This window comes from Gallus gallus, chromosome 2 (assembly GCF_016699485.2).
Source record: "Gallus gallus isolate bGalGal1 chromosome 2, bGalGal1.mat.broiler.GRCg7b, whole genome shotgun sequence".
NCBI lineage: Eukaryota > Metazoa > Chordata > Aves > Galliformes > Phasianidae > Gallus > Gallus gallus.
Window position 1 is genome coordinate 140309920 of NC_052533.1, and position 25220 is coordinate 140335139.

The window sequence follows — 25220 nt, forward strand, 5'->3', positions numbered from 1 at the left end:
AGAGTGTAACTCTGATTTATTTGTCAGGGTTTATCTGCCACTCAGAAGGATACCCCAAAGTAACATATGTCAAAGAAGCGGTTATTATTGGAGGAAGAGAACTGTGTTAGTGTTCAGATTTGCACATTATCAGTCTACATTGTTACCTATGCTTCAGTTTGCGATGTTGATGTACCCTTAGGGAGGAATTTCATCCTGGTGACGTAAGACATCGTTGATTTAAATGTAATCTCTGCTTTAGTACCTCATTAAACCTTTCCTTTATGGGTTAGATTCAATGCTGCAAGCCATCAAACCTTACATCTTCTTTTTCTAGACCTCCTGTACAACAGAAGGTACATAAAATGGGTGCTACTAATGCTCTAATACACAGAAGTATATATATATTCTGTAAGAGTGAAAGTGTTTTTTCTTAGAATAATCAAATCTATAGCAATACAACTCTTTCACATCATTGTAGACAGTTTGAATGCATTTCTCTTGAAATATATATTTAAAAAAAGTCCTCTTCCTTTGTGAAAAAATTGTTCTTGGAGATGTCGTATCAAATTTGCTGTAAGTACGGGAGTAACAAATGACCCTTGATTACAGATAACAATTCTAAATGCAGTTATCACAAGTAGCTAGTGCATTTGATAGGGCCTAGAGCATAATTCAGCTTATCCTAAAATGGACATGTGTAGCTGCATTTTGTCTTCATAGCTTGAAGTTCCACTAAACTTACTGACTTGAATGTGAATGGGAGTTTGAATATCATCTACATTTATGGTCAAATAATGGAGATTTCTGAGCCTGAGAGTGAATCTCACCTCATAAGTGACATTTCCCTTTCAGCAGAGAGTCTACAGAAAAGCCAGCGTATCAGCAAAATTTGATGTGAAGAGCTAAGTTAAGAATCGGAGATTCTGAGAAAAAGTGTTGCTTCATTTTAAACACTAAATTCATATCCAAGTTATTTGGAGGTGACAGCAGTTGCCTGTGAAACATCTTCAAGTGATGGGATTTTGGAAATTCTCTGTCTTAAATGGCAATCTTAGATTCTTAATATTGAAATCTTAATATTGGGTACTGGACTGTAGTGGTACTAGAGGATCAGAAAGTACTTTGATCATTGTTTGTGTATCCTTCTCTTTCTCAGATTTATATATAAGCGTTATTGTTATAAAGTTGTATTTCAAGTCTAGAATGACTAGATAACTGCTCTTGGGATCCTGTTTGAATGCATGTAGCTTTGTTCAGAAACAGATTTAAAGGAGAGGGCTGCATTGTTAGGTATTTATAACTTGATATCTGGAAAATAAAACAGCACTGAGTTGCTGTACATTTCATTGTTCATGTTCTTTTTGTTAAAAATAATGAAAGTAGCTAACAGCTAGACTAAGTCTTTTTTAAAACAAATATTAAATTTTCTTTTGTTGTTTATCAGCCACAATTAATTTAGCTAAAAAAGTTCTAGAACAAAAGCAGTGGCTCCTTTGGTGTGTCAGGCTTAATTTGACAGAAGTATCTTTTGTGTGCTTTCCATGTTGTTCATCTTCCGTAAATTTTGAAAGACTTACTGTTAGTCCACAGCCTTAACTACAGTTTTTAAAGACTTAATTGTGTTATTGTGGTAGCTGTTGCACCAGCTGAGCTGTGCTTATTTCACGTGTTTTTTCTACACTGGAGTAGGTTAAGTTTGCAACTGATGGATACTAAATTCTGTAGAGTTTATCAAGGTTTTACCCAGTAATTTTCAAATCCCTGTTTTTGAGAACCTGATGAAATTCCACACTACATAATTGCTGCTGCATAATATATAGACAGCCATGCTGCAAAGTGCTGTGCTTATCCTATTTCATAATTCGATTTCTTCTTTCCTTAGGATCCGAATTGCTGGAATCAGGGGCATTCAGGGAGTGGTTCGTAAAACAGTTAATGATGAACTTCGAGCAACTATATGGGAGCCTCAGCACATGGATAAGATAGTACCATCATTGCTGTTTAATATGCAGAAGATAGAGGATGTTGACAGGTATTTTTATTCCTGGTCACTATTAAGTTTTAGTTGTTATGATACTGATTTTTTTCTTACTGGTGGAAACCAGTTTATTAGACTAAGTGTTCTTGAAACAGGACAGCTTTACCTACCTGCTGCTAATATATTTGTCTTTTCAACCACTTGCATTTCACTTGTTCACTGTTCAAGAAGTTGTGCATCCGTGTTTACTCCTTAATTGCTAATTCTATTTTTGTAATATATCGGATGCAGATATTAGTAAGCACAAGTTTGTAGGTAACTCAGATTTCACTAGTTATATTTGTTAAAAGTTGAGGGTTCAATTACTGCTTAGTCACTGGTAGCAACTCCCTGTCCTGTCTGCAGCAGTTCTTAAAGAAAAGAGAGAAAATTTCTACTCTTTCTGCCCCTAATAGCTCCTGGGCATATTTGCCTGTCAAGCTAGCATTCAGAAAAGATGTAGGTGATAACTAATGTTGAGGATATCCCATTTACCTTATAATAGAAATATCAGGTTTTTTTGGTCCATGTATATATTCATGTCTTTACACTGTATGGGTATAGGAGATGCTTATTGATAGCACTCTGAAACTTCATTATATGAAAGCTTTCTTCAGCTGTGTGAATAAGCTTAAATGTTTGCATCACATCCAGCCCTAGCTGCTTCAAGACTTGCCTAGTAGGTACTGCAGGCATCCAATGACAAAATACTTTTCATGCTTTCGTGTGACACTCAACTTTCACAATCGTTCAGTTTTCTCTTTTTTTCTTTTCATACCTCAGCTTTATTTCTTTTATTCCTAACTGTTAGTACGTGGCTCTTCTATTAAGTAAATTTTCAAACTCAGTGGCTGAAATCATTTGTTGTCTATCTATGCATGCTTTATGTATTTACTGCATATCATTAGCGGCTCACCAAGTACACACAAAAATATCCACTTGGATTTTAAATCTGAGGAGACATCTGAATGAGAGCCAAAGGTTTCTGAACCTGTTTTTTGAGAACATTTTAGCCTTTGCTTGCTCTCACAGGGTTTCTAGATGCTCTTTCCTTAATTACCCCTTACAGTGCCCCCAAGCATATATTTACCTTTATGCAGCCAAGTTAACTACTGACTGAAGTAGGATTTGGATCTACCACATAAAGCTGATCAGTTTATATGTGCTACAGGACTCATTTTTATCATTTGTTGAGCAATTGGTGGCAGAATTGCAGCGTTGGTGGCAGAAAAACAAATCTGTCATAAAGCAACTGTTAATTAAATATCTGAACTGGCTTCTTTAAACCTTTTCTTATAACGCACATTCAGTAGAAGAAAAGACTCATGAATTTCCATGTGGCAAATAGGGGCCTTATGGTGCGCATATGATAGAAAAACTGAAAACAATATTCATAAATTGTTGATCTTCTGGCCTTAAATGATATTAGAGAATGTCTTATTTTGTTTTATATGAAACTTCGTATTTTGAGGAGAACAAATAGAGGCTTCTTGAAGAGTAGGAGTAAGAAACATACTGGTTTGGCAGATGGAATGAAAGCATTGTAGGGAAGCAGAAATTCTAGAAAATACCCCTATCTGAAGTCCATAGGAAATAATTGGTTATGGTAAAGTTGAAGCAAACATATGTAAGCTTTACCTTAAAGAGCAGAATGATTTTTATCTGTGTAACCTTCAGAGCTTAACTCCTGAATACAAATCAGAAGATAGGGTTTTTGGAGTTGAGGATTGAAAATTTACACAGGTTTTTGTTTGTTTTTTTTTTTTAATAATAATTGTAATTGTGGCTCATTTCTTCCATACGTCTGAATAGGTGACTCTCAAATAAATTTGCCTGTGTAACATATAAAAATCAATGTTTTCTTAAGTTGTACTGTGCTACAATTGCTGTGCATACTTTCAGTATAGTATAAACCTGAGAGATTCTTCCCTCCCTTTAAAGATTTTCTAGAAGATTCAGAACAAGTAGGGAAGGTATGTATCAAATAGAAAATATAAAGGTTATTTTCAATTATTTTGTAAATTACCATTCAAGATAACTGTAAAATTGGAAGTGTCAACCTTATTTAAGGCAAATAAGGATACTAATACTTCTTAGAGACTTAAGTTTGAATATATCCATAATGTTCATATAACTTCTGCAGTTTCTTCCTGTAACCTCTTCTAAGCAGGAATCCAAGCAGTGCTTCTCAGTTTATAACTTATTTTTAAACATAGTGTTAGTAATATTAGTACACTGTAATGCTTGAACCAGCTGTGTCTGGCATGGGGCAGCCCTGGCCTCTGCCCACACAAGCCCTGCAGCCCTAGGCCAGCACTGGGGCATGGGAACCCAGCACTGTTCACCGTGGTAATTAGTCACCTTCTAATTGATTATCCCCTTACTTCTACATTATCTGCTTAGAGGTAACTGTGTGGGTGACAATTTTTTAATTACTTTGAACAGAAATTTACTGCAAGCCATCTGTTTCTGCAGAAATATTAGAGTTTTATTTAACACTCGCCCACAGTATGGATTCAGTAGTGGGTAGGTGAATGAGATCATTAGTCTGAACAAAATAACTAAGGTTCTGCACAGCTCTTTATGATTCCACGGCCTGTGTTCCATTTCTTGTAGGAGGCAATAGTTGATCAAATGCAGTGGGGAACAAGTTATGTCAGTATTCCTAGACATTTGTTCTCATCTTCATACATATTTACTATTATGATGCACAGTGCTGAGTAAATATATGAAGGATCTATGCAGTTCTCATATTAGATAAAATATTTTGTTGTTTAGAGTTCTGTTTTGATGTATATTTGATATACAATTCTTGCCTGGATCAACAGGCTGGCTGTGAACACGTGTTGTAATGAATACTGTAAAAACAATTGCATACATGGTATGGAAGGTGAATATTATTCAGTAGTAACTTGAATGTTATTTTGTCTTATTTCAGCAGAACTGGCCCTCCATCCTCTCCTACAGGAGGAGAGAAAGAGGAAAATCCTGCTTTGCTGGCCGAGAACTGCTTCAGAGAACTATTAGGAAGAGCAACCTATGGAAATATGAATAATGCTGTCAGACCTGTTTTTGCGTAAGTTGGAAACTTGTGGAAGATCTTACCTTAAGAGATTTTTTTTATTTCATTCTTAGATTCAATTCTTTCCTTCTTTTCAGCATTTAGGATTTTGCTAAGCTGTTAAAATGTCTTCAAAAAATTACTTTTTTTTTTAATTCACCTCTTTATTGGCTCTCTTAACTTGAAACTAGTTATATAAGGAGAAATGTTAGTCCTGTTTTGTTGATTTTATAAGTGTAGTATAATGGTTAGGATGAGTTGTTGCCACAGCTGGTCTTTCTCTTGAATGGGAAACTGTTCAAGGTACTGATGATAGCTGCAGTCAGCAAAGAGATGAGCCAAGTTTTATAAAAGAATACTATGTCCAGACTTCTACTTTCTTGCAGTTTTCTTCCAAGACCCATTGTGATATTCTGTGAAAAATGTTTTTAACAGCTTAGATACCAGAGGATGGCAGATGTGTGCACATTATGGACAAATGTGTCTACAAACTGTTGCTGATATTAACTGTTAAGCATTTTTCAGTTTTATTCTTGGAATTGTTCCAGATGTAGCCTTTGTGTTTTCTTTTTTTTTTTTAATAATGAAAAAGTAAAAGTAAAAAAAACCAAAAAACACAAACATTGATGTAACTTAAAACTGCATCTTTCACCTCTGTTAGTGCCTTCAAATTAGACATTCACTCAGGAAAATCTTCGCAGGAAGCTGTAAGGACAGTGGTACATATTGTTGATGAGGAGAGCTGCCTGCTCCTTGTTGATTTTCAAGATACCCACCTGTTAGGGGAATATCTACTTTTAGATGGTCTAATTCTTACTACAGTCTCTGATTTAATTCATACGCTGAAAGACTTTTAAGTTACTGAAAGCCTTTTTCAAGTTACTACTATTAAGCACAAGCAGGAATTCAAAAAGAAAATTCAGAAAATCATTTCCTTAATGAGGAAGCTTTTGCAACCACTTGTTATTTGCCCAAAGGGATTAAAGGTGAAGCACCACGTTACTACCCTACTTTCCATGTGCATCCATCGTGCAAATCTGATGTACAAATTGCCAGTTAACAGAATTTTAGCATGAATTTGCAATGTCGAATAGATTATACAGATCCAAAGACATACAGAAATCTATTGAAAACAAACAGCTTCCCAAGTATAACAAGTTATACCCTATTCATTCCATTATATGCCATTCTTGTGACAAATTGTGCGTTTTGAGTAATATCAAAAGGATCGTGTTTGGTGTTCACTCAGCAAGCATGATGCATGAGATTTTGTTGTATATGCCTATACAAGCTTAAGTTCTTCTTTCTAAACATAAGTATCAACTTATCATTTTGTACTGTAAGAATTGCTTTCATTAGTTACAGTTAATGTGGATGAATTCAGGGTCTGTTAGTACCTCTTGGTTCATGAAGTAGTAATTTGTACCAGTGGTTCTGCTGTTGTTTTTAATTTTTGAGACACCTGGTACTGCACATTTATTACATACGTGCAGTCTTAATGGAAGACAGTTTATGGCATTTGTTACCCAATGTTAAAACGCTTTGGAATCTTACTTAGATATTCTGTATTGAAAGAACTATGATTGATGGGGGAGGGAATAAAGCAAGATTTGACATGATTTTAAGAAAATGAAGTGTACCATGCTGAAAATGTGATTTACTGTGTTTTACAAAATCATAAGACTACATTGAATATACTGCCTGCATTATGACAGGTAAAACGCATTACCCATCTGAGTATAATATTTGGTTTTTTTTAGGAGGAAAATTCTGGACCAACAAATATGTTGTCCGTTCAGCTACTGTATAAACCATTAACTTAGGCTGTCATCTTCCCATTTCAGTCTTTCCATTAGTTCAGTTACCTGAAGCAGCTAATATTTTGCCCCTCTGGAGAAAGAAAATTGTATATCTTGTTTTGAAAGGAAAGGCTTTTTAAAAACTTTACATGAGATGTAGTTGACCATAAACTGCTTGACTTGATCTCTGAGGCAGGCAAAGGGAAACTATCACAGGTAACAGAACACAGGCTAACCTGAAAGATTAAAGAATCAGTTACAAACTGAAGAAGGTGGTGGAGAATATGATTTTGTATTTGATGAGGCAATAAGAAAATAGGTTAGCTGAAATAAGCTATCATGTACAATAAACGATGGACAGTAGTAGAAATATATTAGAGAGAAAGTAGACATGTGTATTGTGAGTTACCAAGCCTTAAAGCTTTTGAAAGATGCAATTTTGTTTGTCTTTGTACCTCATGGTAGTATTAAATACATCTGTGTATTTGAAATGTGCACAAGGGAGACCATTCCCTGCAAGTACTCTGATTTAATATTTAATAATGCAGATATGCTGTTACTTCTAGAATTCTTGAAAATCTTATTACTGTAGAGATTTCTATTAGAGAAATCTAAAACACAGTACATTTTCTGAGCTCACCAATGGACTGGAAGGTAACCTAGAGCATAAGAGCATTGTTTTAAGCCAGCTGGTTTAATCAGCCTTGAAAGAGACCTGCGCTCTTCTGGATCACTAGGTTGGTAGAAGCTGGGCATGAGTTAATTGAAACTTCCAGATTCTGTATAAAATAAGTTGAGGCATCCTGTCAGTCCTGTTGTATTCTGAGTGCTGACTTCTTTAATCTGTATGCTTTGACATTTGTTATGCTGACACATCTTTAGGTACTACTATGTTCTTTGGGAAAGTTCAAACCAAAAGTGATGCTGTAACTAAGATACATATTAGAAACATTGCTTAAATTCAGTTTTTGCAAGAAAGGTATGTTTTGTTTGTTAGTTTAACAACAATCTCTGTCCTTATCTCTACCCATGAGCTTTGTATTCTCGCTCCCTGTTTTTCTGAAGAAGGGAAGCGAGAGAGCAGAAATGTGATGCTTAGCTGCCTGTTAGTGTTAAACCACTACAGTCGTGTGGAATATCATAATTCATAATTTCAAATCCTTTATTTTTTATTCACAGGCATTTAGACCATCATAAGCTATGGGATCCCAATGAATTCGCTGTTTCTTGCTTCAAAATCATCATGTATTCTATACAGGTTGGTATTTTCTGGGTTTGTTTTCCTCACATACACGTGTTGACCACACAAAACAGTTAAGTGCTTACTTCACCATGATAATACTAGGCAGTAGACTATGTCAGTAAATCCAGAAAGTCCATTTCTGTAATACCTTAATCTTAAGCTTTTTAAATAATGACCTAATTGTTCTTTATGATAAGAGGTTATTTGAGCTGTGTTTTCAATGAATGTGAACTTGCTGAAGAGGAAGGTTTTTATGGAGTTCTCAAATGGTTGACTGCTCAACAAGCTACAGATCAAGAAACAGGATAGCCATACTGCTCTGATGTTGTGCTTGATAAAGAAGTCTCTCAGGTTAGTTAGGTCTCCATGCAAATGCAGCTGTACTGATTTTACAACCCAAGAAACAAACTTCATACAAAGTAGTGCTGCATTTATTTATTTTCCAATGGGCAACTTCTCTTGTTGCCAAGTGACCGAAGTCTATTTCTTGGATTATGTCAAGCACTGACACCCAAAAGTTAAAGTTAGAAAATTCCAACTTTGTAGAAGAAAACTGAATATTGTCAGTAACAATTATGCTTTTTTGTAAGACCAGCTGCAATCCTTGAGCTGCAGTTAGCTGAATTCCACAGAATCATAGAATCACCAATGTTGGAAAGGACCTAAAAGATCACCCAGTCCAACTGTCCACCAGTCACCAATAGTTCTCACTAAACCATGTCCCTCAACACACCGTCTAAACATTCCTTGAACACTTCCAGGGTAGGTGACTCCACCACCTCCCTAGGCAGCCCATTCCAGCACCTGGAAATGTAGCATTTCCTAATGTCCAGCCTGAATCTCCCCTGGTGCAACTTGAGGCCATTCCCTCTAGTCCTGTTCTTGTAGATATTCCAAGTATTTTGATACTGTAAACTTCTATATACTGAGCTGGATGGACCTGTTGGCTTTATCTGCCGTGGTAGTTATTTAAAATCCATATGTGATCATGAATTGATTGAAATTAAAAGAAGAAAAAGTAAGAATGTTGTAGAATAGGAACTTCATTGTGACTACAGTCGAGTGGTATGTAAATATATTCTTATTAAAGTCACAGGTAAAGCTGATATTTCCTTTTTTTACTAGGCACAATATTCTCATCATGTAATACAAGAAATTCTTGGACACCTTGATGGCTGCAAAAAAGATCCACCACGAGTTCGTGCTGGCATTATTCAGGTTCTTTTGGAAGCAGTTGCAATAGCCGCTAAAGGATCGATAGGTAAGTTTTAGTAAATTATTGTCATCAGATCAGAGGATAGATATGAGGGATGGTGTTCTGTTTTTCCTTAGTTTTCGGACAGAATGAGAAGATGTATTTTAAGGAGGCTTTGTGTGTGTGTGTGTGTGTGTGTGTGTGTGTGTGTGTGTGTATGCAAATATATATATATATATGTTTCTTTTACCTTCTACTCCTTTACAATTAGTCAAATACACTTACTTTGTCATTTGACTACTTATGGAAGTGTGATCTTTTGCTTAAAAAAAACCTTAGGTTTACTTTTATGGCCTTGTGAAAGGTAGGAATTTCTTCTTGGTAAGAAGTCATGAAGTCTGGGAGATCTCTTGACGTTTTGCAGTCACATAGAACTGTTGCTTTGTCATACAGCTGCTGTGAGAGGACTAGTAGGTAATATAGGAGTCAAGAGTAGAATGATCTCATTATTGCCCATCTGCAGGGAGGTGTTTACCCACATCCTGTGTTATCAACACTTGAAGTTAAAAATCCAAAGCACAGCACCATACAGACTGCTATGCAGGAAAATTAACTCCATCCCAGCTGGACCCAGTACAGCTTGCTAGTACATATGCATACCTGACTGCATTTCCTGATTCTAAAATCATTTCCACGATATCAGGATATACGCATGTTGTATAAGTTTATTTATATGTAGGCTGCCTCCTTCAAACACTGAATTTCACTTGCTCTTTTCAACTTAACCTGATTTCTTCTTAAAAGGATTTGAAAGGGCTAGTTTTCCTTTCCTTAAGGTATCTTTCCCTTGATGAGTGCAGTCATCTTTGTGTTGTTCCCAGGTCCAACAGTTCTGGAGGTTTTTAACACCTTATTGAAGCACTTGCGCATCAGTGTTGACTTTGAGTTGGGTGATAGACGCAGCTCAGCCGGAAGTGCCACATTCAGCACAAGTTCCAAGGAGAATGATGAGAGAATTGTCCAGAATGCTATTATTCAAACAATTGGTGAGTAGTAACAGTAGCAAAGACTCGCTTAAGATCCCTCTCCCAACCCTTTTCTCAATGAGATGGTACAAAAACAGCGCTTGAATTGAAAAATAATAATGGTGAGTGGTATTTTTGACAGTACTCCTGTCTAAATCACAGGCTTAGTTTGCAGATCTGGCTTCTGAAAGACTGTTCTTTAAATTGTTGACTGAGCAGATACCCAGTAAGTTTAATGAAAATTCAAATGCTTGTGAACTTGCAATAAGTTTATTGGTTTTGTATATTCCTTGAAACATAGCCACCGTTCCATACCTTTGATACAGAACTACTATTAGTAGTTTCATGAAAATAATCTAGCAAGCTGTATACAGTAACGTGTTTTCAAAGGTACCACTTGAAAGCTCATAGAAACCAGTGTTTAAACGTAGCAGCAACAGTGACACCCAGTGGCCAGTTGTAGTACCATGATTTAACTATAGTACCTTTAATAGAGACTCCTAATCGTAGAATAGCTCAGACTGGAGGTGACCTTAAAGATTCTCTCATTCCTACTCCCCTTCCCAATCACTATGTCAAGTTGCCCAGGATCCCATCCAGCCTGGCCTTGAATGACTCCAGAGATGGGGCATCTACAACCTCCCTGGGCATCCTGTTCCAGCACCTACACCTAGACATTAAGCTATTGACAACAACCCTCTGGCTACAACCATCCAATCCAACTGATTCTTCATCTACCTAATAATAGAACCTTCAAATCCATATATCTCCAAGTTTTAGATAAGAATGTGGTGCGGGACCACGTCAAGTGCCTAAAATAGTTTAGGTTGAAAAATATCCTTTTATACATAATGCTTAAAATCATAGTAACAATTTCTGTAAGTTATTTTATTGAGGTGGACAAAATATCTCCCCCATTTTTTTTTTCTCTGCATTGTAGTGATAGGCATATACATATAAATTTACAGTATTAGACATATATATATACATACATAAATACATATATTGTGAGTTTATGATGCTCCTTTGTATTCACCTCTTTAAGTAACTTTAATTCTCCTTACTGGTCTGTATTTTTGCTTTTTCTGTGAAGCTTTCTGGAGCACTAGTAGATATGTAGTAGGCAATTTCCAACCATTACAGTAAAACTTCAAGTTAGTGTTTAAATATGTGTATACATACATACATACATACATATATGTGTATCAAAAAGTTTTTTTAATTCTATGAAAGTTGCATTTACCTTACTACACAGCAGTAGTCTCTAAGTAAAGGAATAGTCATAAAATAGTTGTATACCTCTAAGATTTGTTAGTAAACTTTTAGTAGTGACATATGAAGAGACAAAAGCAGTGACACCGTTCCACAAGAAACACAGTTCCTCAATAGTTACAAGTAAGAGATTCCACATATTTAACTTTGAATTATATGTTTAAGAGGGAGAAATTAGAAAGTATTGATGTTCAAAGGAAAAGTTGAGTATTGTGAAGAGACTCACTGTGCCATTAAGCAGAAATGAACTCATGAACGTTACGTCTTAAAACAAATCATTTTGTTTAAAAAGATATGGCCAAATAGAATGAATATTTTATTCGTCTATTTTGACCCTGCAAATGTATTCCTTAGGTTAATAAGGCTATATTTCTCCTTCCCTTTGTACTTTCATTGTGGTTTTTTGGTTTTTTTTTTTTTAGGATTTTTTGGAAGCAATCTACCAGATTACCAGAGATCGGAAATTATGATGTTTATTATGGGAAAAGTGCCTGTTCTTGGAGCAACTTCTCAGTCACTGGATACCAGTCACCTTGGGTTAGTATGAATTCCTTTAGTATGAAGTCTCAGTAGAAGCTGTATTAAATGCTATACGGAAAAAAAGCATAGCATCAGCAGCATGAACTCAGTTTTCAGGTATATCACTAATAGAAAATACTTGATTGGATTGCTCCATGATTTGCAATAAAACACTTCGGCTCTCCATATCTCTACAGGTATTTCTGAAATTAACTTCTTAATACTTAACTTTTCTGAGTGAGGGAAATTGAACTATGACTGTTATTTAAAGTAACAGTGTAATTTGCACAGTTTTTGCTTTTTTGCATTCTGTATAAGCTATTTTCAAATTAATAAATTGTGGAAATTAGTGAATTTGTTTCTTTTTAGATTTTGCTTTTTTTTTTTTATTAAAAATAGGAAAAAGCTGTAAGTGGGCAGGCTCCTGTTATAAGCCTATAATTAAATGACTGACATGCTATTAATACTTTTTTTTCATGTGGCTATGTACTCTTAGGTATTTAACTTCTTTTAGCACCAACAGGTGGAAAAGGAGAAGAGATGCAGAAGAGATGAAGAAGGCTAAGTGATGTGACTTGCTGTGATCTGAGAAATATGTGAATTCTTTGAGTTTCTCTCATGGATTTTGCAGATGACTTTTTTCAGTGTCTAAATTTTAAAGGAAAAATTGTTCTGGTTTGGTAATGGCCTGAATTACATTTCAATTCAGAAGTCATTCAGAGCACTAATTCCCATGAAAATAAAGTCAGGCATACACCAATTGAACACTTTATATACAAGAAGATTTTAAAATGGAATGTGAAGATTTGCATCTGGTTCATGTTTATCATTTACTGCGTTTTCAGTTGTATGTGCTTATTTTTTTAAGCTTTGTTATAAATGTCCTTTTCAACAACACTTATTGCACCTGATTTGGAGATAATTGCTCCTTACTAGTGGTCATCCCACATCCCTGCCAAGACTGCAATATTCAGTTACTAAAAATAATGTTGCAGATGATGTGTAATATTTTGAAGATATGCAAGAAATTAATTTTCCACTTTTTTCCAATTGTAGAGATCTGGGAACTAGAAGAATTCAAATCATGTTATTGAGGTCTTTGCTTATGGTAAGCCTTCTCTATTTGGTATATTATAAGCATGCAATATCTTGTTGTATGTGTGCATTTATACATAGATATACTTCAATTAGTTTTATGGCATTTAATGTCATATAATTTATGGCATTTAATGCCTCCATCTCTTAGAGCACATTAGTAAGTATCAGTTACAATTAGATCTGCAGATCCAAAAGAAAGAGAGAGTAGGCTGAGTTGATTGGTTTAGATATCAGTGGTAGCAACATCACAGTGAAATCACTTTCATCCATTGCATTAGGCTGTACTTCGTAGAATGGCTAATAATATTTGAAGTGTGAGAATGGCTGCCTATCTCCAAGGTGTTAAGAGTCACCGGGACCGTTGTTTTTCCTTTCCGAGTGTTTCCCAAGTTTCCTGTATATAATTATTTGATCACAATTATGTTTTTCAAATCTAAAGCTTCTACAAACGTTTCTGAAAATTGTCAGTGACACCTTTGAAGTATTTATGAAGTACTAAGATAAAATAAAACACTTCCTAGCTTAAAGAGACAACTTACTTGTAGTTGCAAAGCACATTTCTGCAGCTATCATTGATGCAATTACAGGATTTCAGCCACTAGTTCTTTTTGCATCATCAGTGATGAGCAGCATACATCAATGTTATTATTTAATTCATATAGAGCTAAACAGTGCTAAATTCTGACCCTGGTGTTAGGCAGAATTATCTTAGAGATTTAGTTCTTGTAACTTATTTTTCAAAGAGTCAGTCTGAGGAACTACATTTAGAATGTAATTATCAGGAACTTCCCAAATGCTGGTTTTAACTGTAATATTGGCACTCTGTGTCTTGGAAATGATATTAATATGTATTATGCTGCTTGCAAAAAGACTCATAAATACCAGTAATATAACAAAATAATTTGCTTACACAGCCTTATTTTGTTTTCGTAATATAAATGCCACAATTATCTTGGTTTATTCAGTAAAATCAAGGTATGTCCTGCTAGTAACATTCAGAAGTAGGTAGTATAAGAGGCTTTTGCTTGTAGAACCCTGGCTTCTGCAGAAGCTGAAAGCTGTTTAGTGACTAAAATAGGTGAAATAGTATGAAGAACATTTTTATCACTAAAGCAGAAGAATGCCTCCCTGGAAAAGGAGTTTCTGTGCCTGCATTGCCATGAAATTTGTGTTGTTAGCAAATCACTTAAAATGCTGTTTGCAGATCTGAATAGGAAATCCTAGATTCTGGCTTGCAGAAGAGCTGAACAGTCACTGTTACAATTTAATTACAAATAAGAAAACATTAGAAAGGACCTCAGGGGGTCATCTTGCAGGCTGTCTCTATATAGAATCTGCTCTGCCTAAGCTATTCCTGACAATATTTATCTCCCTTGTCTTTAACAATTTCCATTAACATTGGTGTGGAACTTATGCAGTTGTTTGGGTTGTTACATAGCCTGTAGGCAGGCTATGCGAGATCCAGATTTTGCATATAGAAGGTACTGAATACTTTTAGTGTTGAATTTTGTTTCAAATATTCTTTTAGGATGCAAAAATGAAATCCCATCACTGCGCAGAGATATGGAAGTGAATGTTTTGATACTTAATGAATTACTCAGATGTTGATAAATATTGTCAAAAAATATAGGAAGGAATTTGTGTTCAGAGCAAAGCTTTTATTTAGGTAGACATATGGTGTGAACTGCCCACATTTTAAGTAACTAGAAGTTACTGAAATCCTGCCTGTGATGTGTTCTGAACTGAGCACAGTGTAGTCATATGTTCAAAACAAAAGAATACTTTGTGACTTAATATCTTTCATACAGGCAGAAAAAGTTGTTCAGGCAATTCAAAACTGTCACTACATTAAGTATGTTCACTTTTATTTACATTATTTCTGTCTGTAAAATTAGTAATTTTCCATTTTAAAAGATTGATTACATTCTTTCCTGTGGCATTCATAGTGCCTTCATGCTCCTTTGCAAACCAAATTCCTACCTACTTACTATGCTATAGGAATAATGCTTGCACACAAATAAAAGCTGTACTGCTATAGAATAAAAATAATGACGATAAAATTATTATGCAAAGTCTTAAACATATGATTGCTTTTAATATGATAAGGCTTTTGATTACTTTGTACCCCTCATTCTCTCAACAGCTTATGCTTGGCAGTTTCTGTATCCTGTTTTAGTTTAAGCATGCATCATTCACATATGTCTTACTCTTATTTTTCCCTTCACATGAGTATACCAGCTACCATATATGAGCATCACACAGCTTTAAATGAATAAGCCTCTGCTAAAATCCTTACCTCCTTCACTTTGTCCAATGCAACTTCTCACAGCATGGTTATTTTTTATAAACTTAATAAATATTACCTATATTTTTCCTTTTGTAAGTGTTGGCAGAGTTGGGAAATACCACTTTAAAACAGATTAGAGTGTTCATTTGCACATAAGTATTAAAATCCTTTTAAATACATAGTGATGTTAGGAACTTTCAAAATTGATACAATACTTCCAACTGAATCCACTTCTCAGAGGCCAGGCAAAACCTGCTGAAACATTAGTGACAGCTATTAGTAATTCTCACAGTGCACATTAATGTTCAACTGTGAACAGGTGACTTCAGGATACAAAGCAATGACGATAACTAATGCGCTTCCTGCCCCGTTTCTGGACCCATTACTGTCTCCTTCACTTATGGAGGACTCTGAGCTAAGACAGCTGGTCTTGGAAATACTGCATAATCTCATTGATCGGCATGACAACAGAGCAAAACTCAGAGGGATACGGTAATTCTTTTGTTTTCCTTGCCTCATTTCAATTCTAGTTTAGTATCTGAATGATGAGCAATGCTTGTTTTAAGTATTTTCCCAAATTTTAAATGTTAATGTATTGTTTTGATAAGTGTCCACTGCTCTTTATCGTTTATTGATGGAAAGAGTTTAACAGATGAGACTCAGTGCATGATACATTGAATGACCATTCCAGTATCTTCAGTTTTATCTGATTTTGTAGCTGATTTTGTCCTTTTGGGGGACAGAATTTGGTATTTTATATAGAGGAAACGAAATCTGTGGTGTTCATAATTGTGTTTGTAGTTCAGCTTCTTCAATTGAAATTCGAATTTGTTGTTAACCTGAAATGGAAATTGCTTCCAAATTTGTTTGAATAGTTCATACATGTCTTGCTGTCTTCCCCTTTCAACTTTTTTGTGAAGCATTATCTTCGTTTCCATTGTAGAATAATACCAGATGTTTCTGATCTAAAGATAAAACGAGACAAAATTTCAAGGCAAGATGTGAGCTTCATGAAAAAGGTAACTTTTCCATCTATAGTAAAGTAACTGAACCAGTATCTTTGCTGGTCTTCTATAGCTGTTTTTTTACAGCACGTTGCAAAGATCAGTGATTTTAATTTAAATGACAGTGTCTTCAATGTTCAGTATTATAGGTACTTGAGAGATGGTTCCATGGAATGAAATTTTTGTTTATCTCTTAGCTGAAGATCCTTGCATACATGAAATTAGACAAGTGTACATCTAAACCATGATTCTGAGAACATTTCAGCTCTTTGAAAGGGCAGGACAAGGGAAAACGGTGTAAAGTTGAAGGAGAGAAGATTTAGGTTGGATATCGGGGAAATTGTTTACCATGAGTGGTGAAGTGCTGGAACAGGCTGCCCAGAGAAGTTGTGGATGCCCCATCCCTGGGGTCTGGGTTAGTATTAAATGTGGAGGTTGGCAGCACTGCCTCCTGAAACTTGATGATCCTTGCAGTCCCTTCCAACCCAAGCCGTTCTATGATTCTGTGATTTCTCTACAGTTAAAAAGATGCCTTGTGCGGCATTTCATTCTCAGATTTTTAGTAAAAAGCTAAATATTGAGATATACGTGTTGAGATATAAACTCAGCAGTTGTAGTTTTTCCTTTATATGATTTCATTATGTTTTCAGATTTTTTTAATTAAAAGAATTATTAAGAAGCCTTTGTACACAGTGTCTTTTGTCTTCTGTCTAAAGTTAACTTTGAACAAGTCTTGAACCTCCTTACAAGATACATTTTTACAGGACATTGACTCCTGAGTGAGCTTGGTTCTAAAGAAAGACAGATTTGCTTTTTGATGATGCTTATGTGGGTTGAGTTTACCTCTTTATACTAATCTCCTTACTTTCCACATGAAAAGAATGTGTATAGTTATTAGTGTGCTATGTTACTACAGACTATAGCTTATCTGTGTGAGTTTGCTTATAAATTCAGCAACAGAACAAAGGGCAGTGGACAGAAACTGAAACACAGAGCTTTCCATACTAACACAAGGAAGAACTTCTTTACTGTTGAAGTGACAGAGCACTAGGACAGACTTCCCAGAGAGTTTGTGGAGTCTCCTTTTCTAGAGATATTCAAGACCCATCCGGATGCCTACCTGTGCGACTTACTGTAGGGAACCTGCTTTATGCTTTAGCAGAGGAATTGGACTTGATAATCTCTAGAGGTCCCTTCCAACCCCTACAATTGTGTGATATTTGCAAACAAAAAACACAACTTCCTGAAGTGAGTGGAAATGATCCATAGAAATGTTTATCAGTCAGCTAAGATAATACATTCGTGATTCACAGCTAACCTATGTTGTTTTGCTTTTGATTCCTGTTAACTATGAATTAGAAGATGCACTGATTTTACTATAAATAAATTTTTATTGTCAAATGAAGTTTTTGACGTTGAGCATTAGTTAACATTCTCTAAAAGTATATTAGCTTTTTAATGACCACGTTGAAGGGATTGTTTATAAAACTTGGGAATTTCAGTACTTAAAATGAGGTGGAATTAATCTAGATATGGACACCAAATTCTTTTAATCTCTGTCCATGTCCACCTTCTCAAAGCCAGGAGACTTTTTTTTTTTTTTTTTTTCCCCTGCCATTTAAGGATGCTGGTGATAGCCATTTGTCATAATTATGGAACTGTTGAACTTAAGGCATTTTAGTAGTCTTTTAGAAATATTCTATATGAACTATAAGGTCCACAAAATGCATTTGTTTTCATATAACAGCTTTCTTTACCAGTAAAGTGAATTATTTCATTACTTCTATTTTCCAAATATACCATATCCATTATAGAGCTAACCTTTGTTGTGCTTACTTCATCATAGTTCTTAGGTTCTGATAATAGCTGTTTCCCTTCTTTTTGAATTGAACACTGAACACATAGCACTGTTAGCCCCCCAAGTATACTTGAAGAACTATAAATTTGATTTTAGTAGTATAAAAAAGACTTTGAAAATCTTCAATATTCAAGTGAATGTGTTCTTGAAGAGCATATATTAAAAGTAAATTGCTCTCCTCCTGAAGCTGAACTAATACTTTCAGAGATTAATCATCAGTCCTTAGATAGTGAAAATTATCTATGTCATCTGTTACAAACCTGTATCCTCTACAGATTAAGAATGCTGGGGTGGTACTAAGAGTGTCTTGTATATAAAACCTGCTTCTTTACCTTCGTGTCTGTATCTGTGTGTGTGTATGTTGAAATAATAGTTTCATTACCAAAATTTGGTTAAGTACAGCATTAAGAGGACATTAACATTGCTTTTGAATTTGAGGGTCTTTCGTTAGATAACCTATGTTCTTCACTAGACCTCCATATGTGCAGTGATAAGTAAGCTTCATCAATCTTCTAACCACCTTCTAGAAAATTTTAATTCTTTGCTATTCAAGAAGACTTTCTTAATGCATAGATTTGGAGTCTACACTAGAGAGCATGGATAACCCTTGAAACTCCTCAATTACGTGAATGTTTAAAATCTGATTTTTATTTTCTCCTTTTCATAAATGGGCAATATCTTACTGAGTATTTCAGTAGAAATTTATGCCAGTGTCTGACAGTGCAATATTCATGTGAAGTTTAGAATAATGCTGTTCTCTTTGTAGTAGACTAATTGTCTTCTTAGTGGTCTTCATGTACTTGTTTGTGTATGTGTGTGTATGTTCAGATATGCTTTTTCTTATTTTTTTTTTCTAAATCTCTGTCCAAATTGATCTAAAATCAGAGTTAAACTTTGAGTCAGGAGATGGGCTACACTGCATGTATCTTTTCTAACCGAAATTATTCTGGAATTTTAATACTAATTTTTCCTTTTTCATCTTTTGTAGCACGGTCAGCAGTTATACAGACACATCTACTTAGGCTGTAAAGAAGAAGACAATGTCCAAAAGAACTTTGAGCTGCTGTATACATCTCTAGCTCTTATTACAATTGAATTAGCTAATGAAGAAGTGGTTATTGATCTTATTCGATTAGCTATTGCTCTTCAGGTATGAGTCTGAATCAGTGTTGAGTTCATTGGTTAGTAGTTCATATTTGTCAAGTCAGATGTGAGCATTGTTTGTATATTGATATTTAATTTGAAAATCACATAATTCAGTCCTAATATGATTAGTCCTTTAAGCAAATATACTTTATGTATAAAATTTATAAATCTTGAAGCTTCAGCTGATCAGATTTGTTTAAAAACTTCTACAATATTCTCTTTTCCAGTTGAGCAGATACAGAAATCCGTTGAAATATTTGGTAGAATGACCAATAGTTTCATTAACAAATTGATAAGTTATTTTTACAAACTCTCATCTTGCTTCAGTGTTCCGTATTAAATTTTTTGAGTGTCCTTGCCTTGGAAGAAAGCGTTTGGTTGACTGCTTGATCTTTTGTCAAATCAGGCTATTTTATCTTACTATGCTAAAATTATATCAGTTTTGAGAGGCTTTATTCTTCAACATTTCTCTTATGGTATTCAGTCTTCAGTGAAACTTTGAACCTTAGTAACTTCATCTGTGCTAAATTTATAGCATTCAAAAAAATATTGCTAGTGTGTGCCAAGAAAATTTTTACAAGATTGTGTACTGTCTTCTCAGTTCATTGTCTGTGACTAGCCTTGTTCTCTTCTGTGTGCCCACATCATGAAACTTCTGAAATGCAGAGTGCATCCTTAATTTTAAAATTTATCACTGAACCATATCTTCGTTTGATGAAAATTTTGTTTGGAGTTTTACTAGAGAAGAAATAATACAATCTAAAAAATAATAGCAATGCTAATAAGCATTAGGTAATTCCCTTTATGATATTGTATGTGTGACTCATGAGGGTGATTTTTAAAGTACATAATAATGTTCATAATTTTCCTGATTCACACATGGAAATTGTTAAGGCAGAAAGGCTACTAGTTACTACCCTATACAATCTTTCTGAGAAAGTTGAGTAGATTTAATTCTTTTCAGAGGAGCTACATCCTACAAACTCTTCTATTTCAGAATAATATTCACCTAACTCAGAGTGAGCTGAAAGACTAGGGTAAGAGGAAAGATATTAAATTCCATGTCATACCAGATAGTTATGTTAGCTGACGTATGATAACTACTACTACTGCTGACTTCCAGGTGTTTGAGACAACGTGTCAACTTGGGAGAATGTAATTGCTGCCCTTTGTATTTCAGGACGTTGCCATCATCAATGAGGATAATCTACCAATGTTTAATCGTTGTGGTATCATGGCATTGGTTGCAGCATATCTAAACTTTCTGAGTCAGATGATTGCAGTCCCTTCCTTCTGTCAGCATGTCAGCAAGGTAACACATAATTAAGTAATCAGTCATTTGGTACAGTACATATAATGAGTAAATAAATCCTTTTAAGTAATTGCTTGCATTCTTGATCTCTTGTATTTTTGTCTGCCAGTGTTGTTTGTTGTCTTCTATCTTCTTGTCATCATCTGCTTTATTTGCTGCAAAGATTTTTTCTCTCCTATAGTAGTGTTATTTTGTGCATATTACCATAGATAAAGGTCTAAATCACTGTCTGTTGTAAGTCTTTATAGCCTTACTGGCTTTGATAAACAGTTTTGACATAGGCAAGACCATGAGAAGAAGAAATTTTATTTAAAAGGTTGGGTGCCACAGTATCTTTCTCTGGATAAAAGAAATTGTGAAGGGTTCGCTTTTGATAAGATAAATATTAATGAAGGACTGATAATCTGCTACAGTAAATTTCTTTAAGGCATTTTAGTCATTGAGTGCAATAGATATTGGAAATACTCCATACTGTTTGCCTTGTCTTTTTTCAGGTCATTGAAACTAGAAGTCTGGAAGCATCATATTTTCTGCCAGAAACAATTTTCAAGGACAAATGCAAGTAAGTAGATACAGAATATAAATTAATGAACAGTAAAATTTCTCTTTTACTGTTCAGAATTGCACAGCATTGAAGTATCTTGTGAATATGAAGAATAAGAGGTTAAGTAGTGTACGGGATAGACAGAAGAAAACCAAGCATTAGAAGGCTATATAAAAGAAATAGGATTTTTTGACACTTTTTCAATTTTAGTCAGATATACTTTTGTCTGCATAATATGGTGTTTCATGTAAGAATCAACACAGCAAAATGCATTTCCAGAATCACAGAATGGGTAAAGTTGGAAGGGATCTCTGCAGGTCATCTAGTCCCATTCAGGCAGTGGCACCTACTGCAGTCTGCTGAAGACCACCTCCAGATTTGATTTTATCGTTCCTTGAAGATGCTCAACCTCTCTGGACAGCCTGTGTCCATGCTTGGTCACCTTCATGGTAAATAAATGTTCCCTCAGATTCAGATGGAACCCCCCGTGTTTTGGTTTGTGCCCACTGCCTCTTTTCCTGGCACTGGGTACCACTGAAAAGAGTCTGGCTCTGCTTTCTTTGCACTCTCTCTTCAGTTATTCATACACATTTTCCTCCCTGTGCATTCTCCAGGCTGAAGAGTTTCAGCTCTCTCCCTGGGAGTGGAGCTCCAGTCAGTGGAATAATGACCTTAAAATAAACAAATGGAGATTTAGACTAGGTATTAGGTGGAAGTGTTTTACTGGAAGGCTGGTGAGGTGCTGGAACATGTTGCTGCCCAGAGAAGTCATGATTTCCCCATCCCTGCAAGTTCAAGGGCAGATTGGATGGGGCCCTGGGCAACCTGATCTAAGGGGGCTAGAACTGGATGGTCTTTGAAGTCCCTTCTAACCCAAGCCATTCAATGTTTCTGTGTTTTGTTGTTGTTGTTTTCCCTTCAAAGCTCTCCAGCCTCTTTATTACTGGGGAACCCAGCTCTGGACATAGTACTCCAGGTGTGGCCTTTAGTCGAGGGGAAGTATCAGCTCCTGCAACCTTTTGGCATCATTACGGCCTCCTATTGCAACCCAGGATACCATTTGCCTTCTTTGTGGCAAGGGCACATTGCTGACAAATAACAAATACTCTCTGTTTATTTTCTCAGATTTCTATATTTAACAGAGGCCATAATCTCTCCAAATGTTGCGGAGTAGTTGAGAAATGTATTTCAGGTAACCAAGAAGTGTTAAAGTAATCTAAAATATTGCAGAGTTATATATTTTACTCATTTCAGAGCGCATATCAATTCATAAATAACTGATCACGTTTTCTTTCTATCAAATTATCACTATTGGCCCTTTCTGGTTGCTTGCATACAATGTAAAAACATTTTACTTGGCTACCTGATCTTTATTGGATAATAGAGATAATAACTAGATGTATAGTTAGATAATAACTTCAAATGTATATTTTAACAGCCTCCCAAAATCATTGGAGAAGCACGAAAAAAATTTATTTTTCTTGACAAACAAGATTGCAGAATCATTAGGCGGCAGTGGATACAGTGTGGAAAGATTGTCCGTTCCATACGTACCCCAGGTAACAGGTAAGTTGTAAAACTGCAGTACTGTTTATTGGTAATGCTTTCGTAAGGTATCCATCAGCACACCATATGAAATGTAGTGTGACTGTTTTGCAACTAAATTTAATCATAGTACAATTATATTTTCTGAAGATTCTTTTTTTTCTGATGAGGAACTGTTATTGCTATGATGTTTTCACTTTTTGTCCTTTTTATGATTTTTTTTGTACTTAAATTCTGGAGGTGAGGCACAAAGTTCTTGAGCCTACTTCAAATCTTTATAAAGAATGAGCAGTTGTTAATTTAATAAAAAATGTCATGTTTGCCTCCATTGCTAATTTAGTGTCAGGAAGTATAATTAAAATAAGGCACACACAATGAAAATTGGTGGTAGTTCATACTACCTACCCATTGTATGTGAGTAGTGTGCAAATAATTATGTAGTACGTGACATTCTTGGCTTTCTGATGATATTTCTTAATCATCCTGTTAGGAAGTGTACAGAAAAATTGTTTTAAGAGTTTGGGTTGTTTTTTCTTTGTTTTTTTTTGTTTGTTTGTTGTTTTTTTTAATTTTTTACTAACCATGCATGTTTTTTTCACTTTATATAACTGCTTGTTTCTGTAATGGGACTATGGGACTGAAGCCTAGACTTATTTTGCAAAATAAAAGTACCTAGCAAGAAATTGTGATTCCTCTATATTGTACCTTACACATCGAAAGTACACAGTGCATATGGACAGTGAATATCATATCTGTCATGCCCGCAGAAAGGTTCAATTGTATTCATAGGCAATGACACACTTGATTAAACTTTTTGGATAGCTGGGGAGGGAATGAGAATGACTGTGGTTTCGCTGCAAGCAAACTAGTGATGTATTCTGAGCCAATCTGAAATAGCCGTTCATTCTCTTACTGGATATTTTTTTTTGTTTTGTTTTGTTTTTTTCTAAAAAAGGGAAATGTTGCTCTATTTAATAGATCATTTCTTCTGGCATCCGAACAACAGTTAACATTAAATTTTTATTATTGGCAGAAATGTTTATAATGGAATGAGAAAGATGGCCTGATTGGAAAGTTGTGTTAAGCCTCTTCTATAACATGAGATGCATTTGTGTCTAAATGACCTTACTAGAGTTTACTTGGATACTTTCCTAAAATAGGTTCTTACCCAGGAACACCAACCTTGATGGTTCTAACACCAACAAGGTAAAGTGAGTTCAGGTGGAAGAAGCACCCGCTTAACGACTTTTTGAGTAATGAGAAAAAGGTTATGCTTAGTGATAAATGTTAATGATGTTATGTTTAATAATGTACAGAGATAAAATCCTCTCTTCTTATCAGTTTGAAAGACATACTTTTTGTACCTTGTTCTCTTCTTTGTTTGGTGGAAGGGAAAGCCAATGTTTAAATGCACGCTTAACTATTTTTCTCCATACACATATATATATTAATTAAGCTCTATTTTCATTAGGCAGAAAATATCACAAATGCAGACACAAGTCAAAAGGTAAAATTGAGTAGTAGGTCATCCTGCTCTTCTGCTAGCTGTGGTGTGCACTGGTAGGATGTGCCCAGTCAAAAGAAAAAAATGCTTCTAGAAGGCTTTTAGACAAATAGGCCAGAAATTGCTTAGCACTTAGTGTGTCCTCCTGGTTTTTTGGTTTTTGTTTTGTTTTGTTTTTTGCTTTTTTGTTTTTTGTTTTTTTGGGTTTTTTTTTTGCTTATCTCCTTCCTAGTATGCCTGTGTGAAGCTGCAAGGTTTGCCGTTTGTGTTTGTTCTCAATTTAGAACTCTAAATTATGGTAGCTTCCTATTTGCTTTCCTTTAACAGATGGTAGGGCCATAGGTGTCATTTTAGTGATAGTGCCAATTACCTCTTTGAGTCAAATTACAAGAACTTAGTTGAAAGTTGAAAGAAGCTGTCAACAGCTCACACAATGGTGATGATTCATTCTGTGATAGATTATTATAAATCCGAGGGTATTTTCTAATGAAATATGAGGGTGAGTGAATGCACTGCTAACTTAACCTCTTTCATTCAGTTATTTATTTCAATTTGTAATACATTCCTTTTAATTCAATGTAATTTCTACTTGAACAATATCAATTTAAATGAAGATTTTACCACATATTTTTATGCTTCAGTATTTTTAGTCTTTCCCAGTAGTATGTTGAATTGTAAACACAGGAGTTGAGCTTAGGGTAGATTATGTTTTGTTAATGAAAAATAAAAAGTAAATTCTGTCTCTAGGTGCACAGGTTGTTTATATTCCTCATGTAGACATTCTACTCCACTTCTGCTGGGCACGTGGA

General features: G+C 35.1%; 1 protein-coding gene across 14 annotated transcripts in view; it reads left to right on the top strand.

Annotated features, from left to right (window-relative positions):
* Positions 1–25220, top strand: part of EFR3A (EFR3 homolog A) — a 67329-nt gene that overhangs the window by 30416 nt on the left and 11693 nt on the right. For 10 of the 14 annotated variants that reach the window (XM_015283122.4, XM_025148179.3, XM_046932748.1 and 7 more), the window contains 13 exons: positions 1865–2014; positions 4938–5075; positions 8039–8117; positions 9228–9363; positions 10179–10343; positions 12017–12131; positions 13170–13221; positions 15818–15990; positions 16442–16517; positions 19349–19510; positions 20687–20818; positions 21313–21380; positions 22801–22928. In XM_015283122.4, the coding sequence (XP_015138608.2) occupies positions 1865–2014; positions 4938–5075; positions 8039–8117; positions 9228–9363; positions 10179–10343; positions 12017–12131; positions 13170–13221; positions 15818–15990; positions 16442–16517; positions 19349–19510; positions 20687–20818; positions 21313–21380; positions 22801–22928 (1574 nt within the window). The remainder of the gene's footprint in view (positions 1–1864; positions 2015–4937; positions 5076–8038; positions 8118–9227; positions 9364–10178; positions 10344–12016; positions 12132–13169; positions 13222–15817; positions 15991–16441; positions 16518–19348; positions 19511–20686; positions 20819–21312; positions 21381–22800; positions 22929–25220) is intronic. The other 4 variants (XM_004940044.5, XM_046932741.1, XM_004940047.5 and 1 more) reach the window with 1 other exon arrangement.